At 35.9% G+C, this 13,291-nt stretch overlaps 1 protein-coding gene across 1 annotated transcript in view; it reads right to left on the bottom strand.

Annotated features, from left to right (window-relative positions):
* LMBRD1 (LMBR1 domain containing 1) overlaps window positions 1-13,291 on the bottom strand; it is a 115,069-nt gene that overhangs the window by 79,267 nt on the left and 22,511 nt on the right. The window contains exon 3 of the mRNA XM_053601517.1: window positions 11,566-11,626. Coding sequence (XP_053457492.1) covers window positions 11,566-11,626 — 61 coding nt within the window. The remainder of the gene's footprint in view (window positions 1-11,565; window positions 11,627-13,291) is intronic.

Here is a 13,291-nt window from a genome sequence, read left to right as displayed (position 1 = left end):
ATATTTTAGGTACCAATAATATACCTGGTTTCAGAGGTTCACAGAGATGAGATTTTGTTCCAGTAGCCTGAGCTAAGACAGTCATTCTAGTTGATGTGTTGTATATCTCACTGAAAATGTAATTTGCATTTCCCTAATCATTAATAATGTTGAACATTTTTATAAGCTTATAAGCCATTCATATATTTTCACTCATAAAATGTTTATTCACATACTTTGCTCATTTTTAAATTGAGTAGTTTGTGTTAATGACTGGTAGAATATATTCTGAATACAAGCCCTTTAGGAGATACATGATTTTAAAATATTTTCTCTATGTCTATGGCTAATCTCCATTTTCAAAAATTGTATCTTTTGAAGGACTAAGTTTTTCATATTGATAAAGTACAATTTATCAAGCTTTCTCTTATGAATGTTTTTGATACTGTATCTAAGAATTGTCAATCTAAGGTCACCAACATTATGTCCCTTGATTTCTTCTAAAAGTGTTATATCTTTCTATGATTGAATTTTGAATTAACTGTTAAATATGGCATAAGGCTTACAGTCACATCACAAAATGGGGGATAAAGGACTGATCCCACTCATGGATTTTTTCCTTTTTTTATATATATGTATGTGGTACAATAGAATATAATAAAAACAAAACATCAGTGCAGTCAACCTTCGATCCTCACCCCAATGGTATGTAACTGTATAACAATGATTTTTTTTTTTTTACATGTGATTATCCAGGAACTACTTTTTAAAATAAACTGAATTAGGCTTGGTACCTGTAGCACAGGGGTTACAGCACCGGTCACATACACCCAGGCTGGCAGCTAAACGACAACTGCAACAAAAAATAGCCAGGTATTGTGGTGGGCATCTGTAGTCCCAGCTACATGGGAGTGCAGAGGCAAGAGAATCGCTTAAGCCCAAGAGTTGGAGGTTGCTCTGAGCTGTGACGCCACAGAACTCTACCAAGGGCAACATAGTGAGACTGTCTCAAGAAAAAAAAAAAAATGAACTGAATTAAACTAAAGTGGCATAGCTTTTGAAAATCAATTGACCATTTTAAACATTTATTTGTGAACTCTGAATTCTGACTATTCTATGCCTGTCCATCTATATAACACTAGCCCTGTTTACTGTGTTTTATACTAAGTTTTGAGATCTGATAAGTAATTCTCCAATGTTATTTTTCTTTACAGTTCTCGGCTACCACAGACTCCACGTAAATTTTAGGACCAATTTGTGAATTTTACCAAAAAAAATGTTTAAAAGCCCATATTGCATTAAACTTACAGATCAGTTTGAGACAAAACTGCCATAATTGCATCTTTACAGTATTGTGTTTTCCACTTCATGAACATGGAATTGGTTATTTAGATATTTAATTTCTATCATCAATCTCTTGTAGCTTTCAGTTTAAAAGTCTTAACCTTCCTTTGTTAAATGTAATCTTAGGCACTGCCTCTTTCCTTTTGATGGTTTAAGACTGGAATCGTTTTCACCTCATTTGAATTCTCTGTTTTCAGTATTCATACCCATCTTGCGTCCTGTGCTCCTTTGTTTAATTGTATTTGTCTATATGGAGGTTCCTTGAGATTTTCTACCTACAGAATCTTATGTCAGTATGAAAATAAGACAATCTTATTTCTTGCCCACGTCATATATAAATATTTAATAAGTAACCAAAATATTTGAATAAATGTATTCCTTTCATTTTATTTACCTATTTCTTTAGACATATTGCAATGGCTAGAACCCGCATACCATGTTGAATAGCACTGGTGAGAACAAACTAACCTTAGAAGAAAAGCATCACTCTCTCGCTACTAAGTGTGTTAGCTGGAGGTTTTCCATACGTGCCCTTTGTCAGGATGAGCAAATTCCCTTTTGTAACTACTTTGCTGAGAGGGTTTTTGCTTTTATGCTTATGTATAATTTTTACTTGCATATCATACTTTGAAGTATGCTTATTTTCTATGATGAGTCAAGGGGAATTTTCAAGGGGAAAAAATTGAATTGAAAAAAGACCAGGGTGAATTCTGACATTATTCTTAGCCAACATCTATAACCTTAGAATTCACATCTGCAGACGTGGAACATCACAGCTGGATTATCAGGACAGAGCTAATGCTTGAAGTTATATGGGCAGTAATATTTCTCATCAACAATGGATACTGGAATTTTTTTCATCTGTTATGCATGCTATATTCTATAATGTACCTTATACCATTAAACCAACTTTACTTTCTTTGAATGAATTCTACTTTGTCATGGTATATAATCCTTATTATATGATACTGGATTCAGTTTCCTAAAATTGTAAGAATTCTGTGTCTACATTCATGAAAGACATTAATCTACAATTTCCCTTCCTTATGACATCTGTACCTGATTTTGGTATCAAGGTAATAATAGACTCAAGAATGAGTTCCCTCCTTCTGTATTTCCTAAAGGAAATGGTTTGTGAAGAATGGATTATAATTTTATCCTTAAATACAAACAGACATAATGAGATTCATCAGCAAAACAAAACGATGTATGGGGTTTTATTTGTGAGACTATTTTAAATGCCTAATCCAATTCCTGTATTTGCTGTGGGGTTATTTCTGCTTAAGTCAGTTTGATAATTTATGTCTCTAGAAATTGTCTAATTTGTTGGTACAAAGTCACAATATTCTTTTATAATCCCTTCTATTTTATACAAAGTTGGTAACACCCCCCTCTTCCATTCCTTATTTAGATAACTTATATCCTCTCTCTCCCTCTCTCTGTTCCTCATGCCCACAGTCTAAAGATTTGTTGATGTTATTGATTTTTTTTCAAGAACTTATTTTGGTTTGATTTTTCTCCCTTTTTCTGTCTTCTATTTCATTGACTTTTATTTTCTTTTAGCTTGCTTAGAGTTCAGTTTGCTCTTCTTTTTCTAATTTCTTAAGGTGAAGCTTAGGCACTTGACAATTTTTTTCTAACAAAGGAATTTAAAGCTGCCTGTTACTCCTTAAGTACTACTTGAGCTACATCCCAGTTCTACTATGTTACTTATTTTCATTCAGTTCAAAATGTTCTCCAATCTGTTTCTGTGATTTCATCTTGACTCATGGGTTATTTAAAAGTATGTTGTTTGACAAATTTTTGTAGCTCTCCAAGATTTCCTTATGTTTATTTCTAATTTAATTTTATCATTAGAAAGCAGTCTGTATAATTTTTAAACATTTTAAATTTACTGAGAATTATTTTATGACCTATCATATAGACTATACCCAACAATGTTTCATGTCTGTTTTAAGCAAGTTGTATTCTGCATCCACTGAACTTTCTATATTTGCGAGTTGGTCAATAGTGTTAAGTCTTCTGTACCCTTGCTGATTTTTTTGTTTGTTTTTTTGTTTATTTGTTTTTGTTTTTTTTGAAGCTTTTGGCCAGGGCCAAGTTGGAATCTGCCACCTCTGGTATATGGGGCTGAGGCCCCACTCCCTTGAGCCACAGACGACACTTCCCTTGCTGATTTTTTGTGTTATTGTTCTTATAATATGTGAGGTTAGATACTGAAATCTCCTACAATATTGTTGAAGTATCTATTTCTCTTATCAATTCCACTATGAATTTGAAAGCTTTGTTATTAGGTACAGACACAATTATAATTTATCTTTGTAATGTATTAATCCTTTTATCATTATCAAATATCCCTCTTTGTCTCTACTTTTAAGTCTTTTTGCCTGATATCAATATAGTCTGTTCAGCTGTTATAGTTACCATTTGCATAGCACCTCTTTTCTAACCTTTTCTTTTCATACTATTTGTATCTCATATCTAAGGTATGTCTCTTATAGATGGTTCATTGATGGATCTTGATGTTTTTCCTACTATGATGATCTTTGGCATTTGATTGTAGTATTTAGACCATTTATACTTAATGTAAAATGATTATTTACATGTCTATAATTTACATTTCCCATTTTATACTTTATTTATTTTATTATTATTATTTTTTTTTTTTGCAGTTTTTGGCCGGGGCTGGGTTTGAACCATCACCTCTGGCACATGGGGCTGGTGCCCTACTCCTTTGAGCCGCCTTATATGCTTTATTAAGTATACTTTATTATGTCTCCTGTCCTTTTTTGTTTTTGCTGTTCTGGTCTTCTTTACTGCCTTATTTCATGCTAAATAGTTATTTTCCTAGCATGCCATCTCATTCCTGACTTATTTTATAAATTTATCTTTGAGTCACTTTCTTAGTGGTTGCTATAGGGATTACACTACATACCTTCATTTATCACAATCTATCACCAATGAAATATTTGTGTAATACAGACAAAATATAAAAACAAACTTGCTCCAGTACAGCTCAAATCCCTCTTTTCTCCTTTGTGCTATTCTTTATAGCACAATATTAACAATTTCTGATGATTTTTATTCTCTCTGCAAATTGGATTTACTATCTGTGTCATTTCTTCTCATCCTGAAAGACTTCCTTTAGTATTTCTTATAAGGCAAGTTTTCTACCAATTAATTCCCTTAGTTCTTGTCTTAGAATTTTTTTTTTTTTTTTTAAAGACAGAGTCTCATTTGTTGCCCTCGGTATCCCAAGTAGCTGGGACTACAGGTGTCTGCCATAATGCCCGGCTATTTTTAGAGATGTAATCATAGTTTTGCTCTTGCTCAGCTGGCCTCAAACAAGTGAGCTCTGGCAATCCACCCACTTCAGCCTCTCAGAGTGCTAGGAGTACAGGCATGAGCCACCGTGCCTGCATTTTTTAAGGATAATTTCTAGTGGACATGGAACTCTTGATGTTTTTCATTCATAAGGTAATTTCTAGTGTTTTTCTTTCATTAGCTTAAATGACATTTGAGTGCCTTATTTACATTCTAGCACCTTTTGGTATCCATTGTTTCACATTAGAAAGTCATCATCAATTATACAGATGTTTTCATATACCATCTTTTCTCCTTTCAAGATTTTCTCTTTTCTTTCACTTTCAATAGTTTGACAATGAAAAGCATAGGTGTGAATCTCTATTTTTCCTACTTGGGCTTCACTAAACTTCTTAAATGTATATAGACTGATTTTTTGCCATAATCTCTTCAAATATTTTCCACTGCCCCTTCTGAGATTCCTATCACACATACATAAGTAAACTTAATGTTGATCCACAGGTCTCTGAGGCTTTGTTGATTTCTCTTTAATATTTTTTTCTCTCTGATCTTTACGTTCTTTTGTCATCAAACCTTTTACTGAGACTCTAATAAATTTTTCGTTTTAGTCACTATACTCTTCAACCTCAGAATTTCCCTTTAGTTGTTTTTAAATTAATTCTATCTCCTTACTGCAAATTTCTATTTGTCATGTTTTTTTCCTTAAATTCATTAAATTGTTTAGCTCTTTGAACTCATTTATAATAACATCTTTGAAGTTTTTGTCTACTAACTTTAACAATTGAAAATACTGTATGCTTTTTTCTTAACATGGTCTCATTTTTCTATTTTTGTTGTTGTTGTTGTTATTGTTGTTTTTAGAGACAGAGTCTCACTTTGTCACCCTCAGTAGAGTACCGTGACATCACAGCTCACAGCAACCTCCAGCTTTTGGGCTTAGACATTTCTCTTGCCTCAGCCTCCCAAGTAGCTGGGACTGGGCTGGGACTACAGGTGCTTGCTACAACATCCGGCTATTTTTTGTTGCAGTTGGCTGGGACCAGGTTTGAACCCACCACCCTTGGTATATGGGGCCAGCGCCCTACTCACTGAGCCAAGGCACCGCCCTCATTTTTCTATTTTCAACACTTCATAACCGTATTGAAACTGATATTTAGACAATATACTTTAGCAATTCTGGATTTGTACTACATGCCCCTGAAAATTGGTGCTCCTATTTTCTTTGCTCAGTTACTTGTCAGAGTTAAATATGTGGAATCTATCTTCCACAAAGTATGCAGTTGCTGATATCTGTACTTGGTTGTTTTATTATTTCACTCTTGTTTTATTTTTAAGTCTGGCTTCCTAGGGATTGCCCTTGTGTCTACATAGCTTAATAATCATATAATGACCAGAAATTTTGCCCAAATACCATGAGACAGTAAAGTTGTAGCCCTTGCCAATGAATGTGAATGTTGGTAGGGGAGTGTATAAATAGTTCAGGGTAAGACAATTAAAACCACTTTAAGAGAACTTTAAGAATTTAAATATTTTCTACCACTTTCTCTTCTGCAGAAAACCAACTAGCATTTATCTAAAAAAACCCTGACAAGGAAAAACCCTGCATCAGTAATATCCCCCCAAAACTTGAAGTTATTACTACTTAAGCATCTAAGATCAGAATCAACACCTTTAACTTTTCAGTAATAGATTCCCAGGCTGTCTATCACACCAAAGTAAATCAGAATCTCTCTGGACATGATTTAGCATTCTGAAGATGCTCTGTAGTTCAATGATTAATTCCCACAGGTAACATCCCCTGAACCATTTATTTAAAAGGCAGCTCACTTGATGATTCCCAAAGCTCCAGCTTAGGGAATAACATCTACCTGGGCTGTGCCATTCACTAACAAAGTGATTTTTAACATCTGCCAACATCAACTTCCTCATCTGGAAAAGGTAGGAAAAGGGGGGAAAGTGTGTTGGAGGGAGATAATCATGAAAAATAAATAAGATGCTGAATGTTAAAGTCTTACACAGTGCCCAGCAAAGTTAGACAATGAAAAAGTGTCGATATATTAGGAGAGATTGGATGAACTTAGAATCTGACAAAGGGGATGGGAAAAAAGAGTATTTTGGATTATTTGGGCCCTGTTGTTCCCAAGATCCAGAATATATCTAATAGGTAGTTTCAAAAGAAACAACTGGGCCTCAGGATAGTAACGATCTCAGAAGCTGTACAGTCGTTTCAGTCCCTAGTTGCAGATCACCACAGAGTCCAAAAGCTAAAGGCCTATTATCCATAGCAAAGAGGGATATGACTAACATTATGACAACAACCATTCATATTATCCAGTTAAATTTTGTTTTGATTTCAGGTTCCTTAAGAAATCTTCTATTCACAAATTGGTTTTTCAAACAAATTTATTCCCTAGATCAGTGTTTCTTCCCTATCCTAGCCCAAAGCAGTTATAGTTCCCACTACAGCCTAAATTCTGCAGAGAATCAAGCCATAAGCCCCTAAAGGCATCTATCATTTGTAATGATTAAATCATCTCTCATGCATTTAAATTGGTATGAAGGACATATTATCCTTGGGAGAATTCAGAACACACTATCTTTAGGAGGACTGAGAAAAATACTCACTAAAGTCCTTTTCTGTAGGCTTAGTTCTCTCCATGGAACCAAGTAAAAAAAGCTACCTAAATTAACATTACAGTTTATAAGTCTTTTATGACTTTAGTTACAATGTATTAGTCCAGTGGTCTCTAAGTTCAATGATAAGATATGATTCATGGTTTTGGACTTCAGTAATATATAAATTGGCTTACTTTGTCACATATTCTACAGCAGTGGTCCCCAACCTTTTTAGCACCAGGGATCAGTTTCATGGAAGACAATTTTTCCACAAACTAGGAGCTGAGGGCTAGGGTTGAGGGAAGTGATTTCAGGATGATTTAAGCACATTACATTTATTGTGCACTTTATTTCTATTAGTACATTGTAATGTATAATAAAATAATTTTACAACTCATCATAATGCAGAATCAGTGAGAGCCCTGATGGTCCCATCTGGGAGTGATGGGAAACAGACACCTCAAGTGTGTTGCTTATGTCCAGCCTACTCCGTAATCTTCTGGTTGCTGTCACTGAAGAAAACTCTCAAGAGACAGGATGTTGGAAATGGAAGCAGGCTTTCCTGGCTTTTGTGGCAACCTCAAGTTATTCTGCCTTGACTTTAATCCAGAACATGTGGAGATCTGAAGTTGTTTCACACATGGTTTTGAGGGTGCCATCATTTGCAGTCTCAAGCAGTTGATCCTCTTCTAGTACGGACAAAGTCAATTCACCTGGATAACTCACAAACGGGTCACAGATCCTTTCCATCCCAGTTCAGGGGTCTTTTGTACTTGGGAAGTAAAACTCAAACTCTTCTGAAAACTGAGTCAGGTGATCATGCACAAGCTGGGAGAAAGAAGGTCCTGGCTCGATCTCCTTCAAAATCTCTGCTAATGTTTGATACATGCCCAAAATCCCAATATTCATTCATTCCCCTCTAATTCCAGCCTGGCTTTGATGCAGCCACTTTATCTGCCAACTTGAACAAGTTGTCATTCTCCACTAAAATGACAGATTGAGTTCATTGAGCAGGTTGAATATGTCACACAAGTGAGCAAATTCTGCAACTCCTCCTGTGCCACTGAAACCTACTGCCAGTGGTGACTATTTTTCTAAAAGAAATCTCTGGAGTGGTTCTTGTAACTAAAAACCTGGCCAGTAATCTACGTTTAGAAGCCATCTCCCTTCTGCGTATAAGAAGATGTGTGCTTTGCATCCACCTCCTCACAGCACTCATCAACAGATGTGAGTCAAGGGCATGTACTTTAATGTGGTTGATAATTTTAATCACATTCTACAAAACATTGTTTAGTTCAGATGACATTTTTCAGCTAGTCAACATTTCTCTATAGGTAACACAGTGCACAGACTCACATTCATAAGCGACCTCCTTGACCCCACCAGTGAAACCAAAAAGCTGTGCTGTCATGGCAGCTGCTCCAACCATACATACACAGACACAAAATGACCATCTCAGTTTTACTGATATGTAATCATCCAAAGACTTGAATAGTTCCACAGTTGTGTTGGTTGGCAACAAAAGCGCACACACCATATCCTTGTGAAGTTGAATATAATGCCACCACCTTGTGCACACACCATATCCTTGTGTACATCCCGAAAAACAGAGGGTGCCAAAAAATGTATACCCATTAAGAAACAAAAAAACTACTAAAATTGTAATATTCGAATCATGTTTGACTTTTGCAATTACAAGAGATACAAGATGTAACATATAGGATAACAAACGTCATTGGTATATATCATTAAAATTTTAATACAATTTTCCTTTCTTAAAATGTGTATGCATTTTTCTGCACTGTGTGTATATTGCACAAAACAAGCCTTGTTGCCAACTTCAGATTCATCAATCTGAACTGCGTATCATGGTGACTCACTGATCCTGTCTCACAATTGGGCCTCAATATCCTCTGCTTTCTTGTCAATTTATCCAGTTATGGTGCCAGCCAAAAGAGGAATATGTGCCTCCTTTTGAACTGCAGCCTCTCCTCAAAGGTCATGGCAAATGTCCTTAGCAGCAAGCAGGATCGACTCTTCACCAATGGCAAAGGCTTCTTAGCTCTGGCAGTGTGGTTAACCTCTAAGACTGATGCTCTCAGTGCAGACACACTGGATTAAGTGGCGGCCTTCAATAATTGCTTCTGTTGTGTCCATGTTTTATTCTTTTGGAAAACCACAAAGGCTTGTCTTTTAATGCAGGGTGCTTGGTCTCCATGGAGCAAAGCAGTTTTGAAGGTTTCACGGCTTTGTTGGATAACTGGTTGCCACATATTAGACAAAGTGAACTTGAAGAACGTGAATCACCTGTTACAATGAACCTATAATTTAAGTAGAATCCTTGGTATTTTCTTTTAAATGCAGCTTTCATTTTGTTGGCAGTCTTAGAATCTTCTGCTGTCTCATCACTGCATCTTTCCCTTTTTACAAAGAAGCTCTTCAGCAATTTTACTTTTTACACATTTTTGCTAGGATTAGCCTGTGAGCTTACCAAAACTGTGCCTGAGACAAGTGCCATGTCAGATTCTGACTTAAAGTCTGCTACCAGATGCAGTTCTAGAGCTGAAGTAAGATGATTGTTTGTCACTTACAAAGCCTGCCATGAGAGGTAGCTTAATTGTCATTTGCCACTCACTGATAGAGTTTTGACATAAGTCTGCAAGCAACTGATTCATTATGGTCTCTGTACAGGCAAGCCTCTCTGCTAATGACAATCTGTATTTGCAGCTGCTCCCTAGTGTGAGCATCACTGCCTCAGCTCCACCTCAGATCATAAGGCATTCAATTTTGATAGGGAGTGTGCAACCTGGATCCTCCACAGGCAGTTTACAACAGTGTTCATGCTCCTATGAGAATATAATGCCACCTCTGAGCTGACAGGAGACAGAGTTCAGGTGGTGACGCTAGTGACGAGGAGCAGCTGTAAATACAGATGAAGCTTCATTTGCTCACAGGCCGCTCACCTTCTGCTGTGCAGCCTGGCTCCTAAGAAGCCACAGACTGGTACTGGTCCACAGCCCAGGGGATATGGGGACTGCAGTTCTACAGGATAACTGTACTTTAGTGTCACACAGGTGATTAACCCCTTCCCCTAAATTTGTTTGTGAAGATGTGATTTTATACTAAAAAGTTAACATTCTCCTTAATCTAACACCACTTCAAAAGTTTTGACTTAAGGGGGTGGCACCTGTGGCTCAAAGGAGTAGGGCGCTGGCCCCATATGCCAGAAGTGGCGAGTTCAAACCCAGCCCCGGCCAAAAACTGCAAAAAAAAAAAGTTTTGACTTAATAGGTCAAAATACATTTCATTTTTTTATTTATATTTTTATTTTATATTTACATTTAACATATTTATTAAAAATACTAAATTCTACTTTAAAATACCATTCAAATCATAAAAATCTTTCTAAAACCTACTCCAAAGAAATAGAATTTCAAGGGTCTTAGAGTTTAGTATCAGGGTAAAAAGGCAAAGGTTAGAGACAAAGCAGCTAAATTAAAATACAGTAAAACTCTCAAAAAATTGTCCCATCAATAGAGGCTTCTGTAGATTTCCTTCAGCTTCCAATTTAATGTCCTCCTGGATTCTTATTCAACATCTTAATGTATTGTTGAAAAAGGTATTCCTTTCCTGACGCAGCAATTACATCTTTTTATAAAAACATTAGTTTCATGTTTATACAAAGAAAATTTTGGGAACATTTGGGTGGTTTATTATAAAACTTTTATTATCCAACACTGGGGAAGAAAAAGGAGAGAGGAAGGAAGAAAGAAGGGACCAAGGGACACAATCCCTGTGGGGCAGGAAGACACACCCTTTGGGTGTAGGACACAACTACAGGAGCGACTCTACCTAACAAACTCAAATATTGTGACCTGGTTGTTTGTACCCTCACATTAACCTGAAATAAAAAATAAAATAAAATAAAATGGCTCTGTACAGTTCAATGAAGTTGATGGCACAAATTTCCCACAGTGTACTCCACTACTGTCAATACTCAAAAAAAATTTAGAAACTGATTTAAATTAAGAGCACAAGTGTGGGGAATTGGTAATGATTAACAAGAGGAGAGACAGGAGATTTAAAGTAATTTAATTGAACAACCACAAAGTGTTATGAGTGAGCTTAAATGAAGCAAAAATAGGTAAATAACTTTCAGGATTTTGAGAATGAAAGTTTATTACTTATTCCTAATGTAGAAAACAGTAATCTCATCTGTATATCAAAATTAAATGTCTATACACATAGTTTTATTCTACATTTTGGTTAGCAGCCCAAGAAATGAAACTGAAGGATACTTACTGTAGTAACCGTATAATACAGTGTCCTCAATCTGTCTACTGACATTAGCATTAGCCCAGTCCTGGGATAAAAAGGAAACAATGTAAATATTAATGAAACATCCATTTGTCTAATGATTATAGTTAAGCTTTAATATAAATATCATTTCTAAAATCTATCATCAACTCAAATAATACATGGTCTATGTCTTCAAGAAGTATGAGAGAGATACCAGACAAAGTTCAATGCTTCTGGGAAACACAAAGACAAAACGTACTTAACTCAGACTGAAGATTGAGATGGCTTCCCAAAAATGACTACACTGAGACCTGAAGAGAGAGAGGACATTCTTGGGGAAAGGGTGGGTGGGAGGGAAGGAGAAGACAACATTCACAGAAGGTGTGCAAGGAGCTCAATTCAGCTTCACTGGAGCGTACGGAAAGGTAAGAGGAAGCAGGTGGAGGGAGGGAGAAGAGCCTACGTCTGAGAGTCTTGTGAGTCATGCTAAGTATTTTGGACTCTGTCCTAAGGGCAATGGGAAATAGTTACAAATTTTATGAGAGTGACAAATATGATTTGTACTTTAGAAAGAACAAATTTGAGCATACATAATACATTTGTTAAAAAAACTAAAAGTCAAATCTAGACTCCTCTGCATTCATCCTAGTCAAATGTTCCTTAAATTACTAAGCTTAGAAAATAGAATTCAAATTAATCTTTTCAAATAGAAAAAAATGCTATCATTACTAAGTTAGAACTAAGGAACAAAGGCAAGGCTTTTTATCTATAACTAAATTCTATATGTGTGAAAAATTAAACCACAGAGTCTAAGGGACTTGTCACTGCTATTAAGGAGGAAGGCTCAAATTATAACAGGGCAATCTTTTTAACACTTTTTTTTTTAATTTCAGGTTAAAGTAAGGGTACAAACAAGTCACAATATTTGCCTTTGTTAGGTAGAGTCCTTCTTGTAGTTATGTCCTGCACCCAAGAGGTGTGCCATACACCCCTACATTGAGCCCATTCAGTGGGAGCACTCCAAAAACCCTGTCCTCTACCCCTCCCCTGTCCCCATCTCCCAAAATTGCATTGAAGGAGTTTTTCTCCTATGTGGGCCTAGATTAGATTACCTACTGGCTTCATATTAGTATTGAGTACATTGGACATTTGGTTTTCCATTCCTGTGATACTTTACTAAGAAGAATGTATTCCAACTCCATCCAGGTTAATACAGAAGATTACTGTGATGTTACTTTTTCATGACTGAATAGTATTTTCACAGTGTACATATACTACAGTTTGTTAATCCATTCCTGGGTTGATGGGCAGATGGGCATTTTGGTATCTTGGCAATAATAAGTTGAGCTGTGATAAAAAATCTAGTGCATTCGAAATGCTTACAGTACACTTAATCAGAAGTGGCAGGATAAAGGAGAGCTTCTGTGTCATCTTGAATCACAAGTAAAAGAAGTGAAAGTAAAATTTGAAAACAAGGAAAGGAAACTTAAAGAGGAAAGAGACAAAAGTATTGAACTACAAAAGAGTGCAATAGAAAAGCTTCATAGTATGGATGATGCCTTTAAAAAACAAGTTGATGCAATTGTTGAAGCTCATCGGGCTGAAATTTCACATCTGGCAACTGAAAAGCAGAAATGTATTGATACTGCGAATTACAAGGTTCTTCAAGTTGAAGAAGAAATGCGTGGACTTCTAGAAGAAACATGCAAGAACAAAAAAGCAATGGAAG

Source organism: Nycticebus coucang, chromosome 9 (genome assembly GCF_027406575.1).
Source record: "Nycticebus coucang isolate mNycCou1 chromosome 9, mNycCou1.pri, whole genome shotgun sequence".
In the NCBI taxonomy this organism is placed as follows: domain Eukaryota; kingdom Metazoa; phylum Chordata; class Mammalia; order Primates; family Lorisidae; genus Nycticebus; species Nycticebus coucang.
The sequence above is the reverse complement of the archived record's forward strand: the minus strand, read 5'-3'. Positions and strand labels throughout refer to the sequence as shown.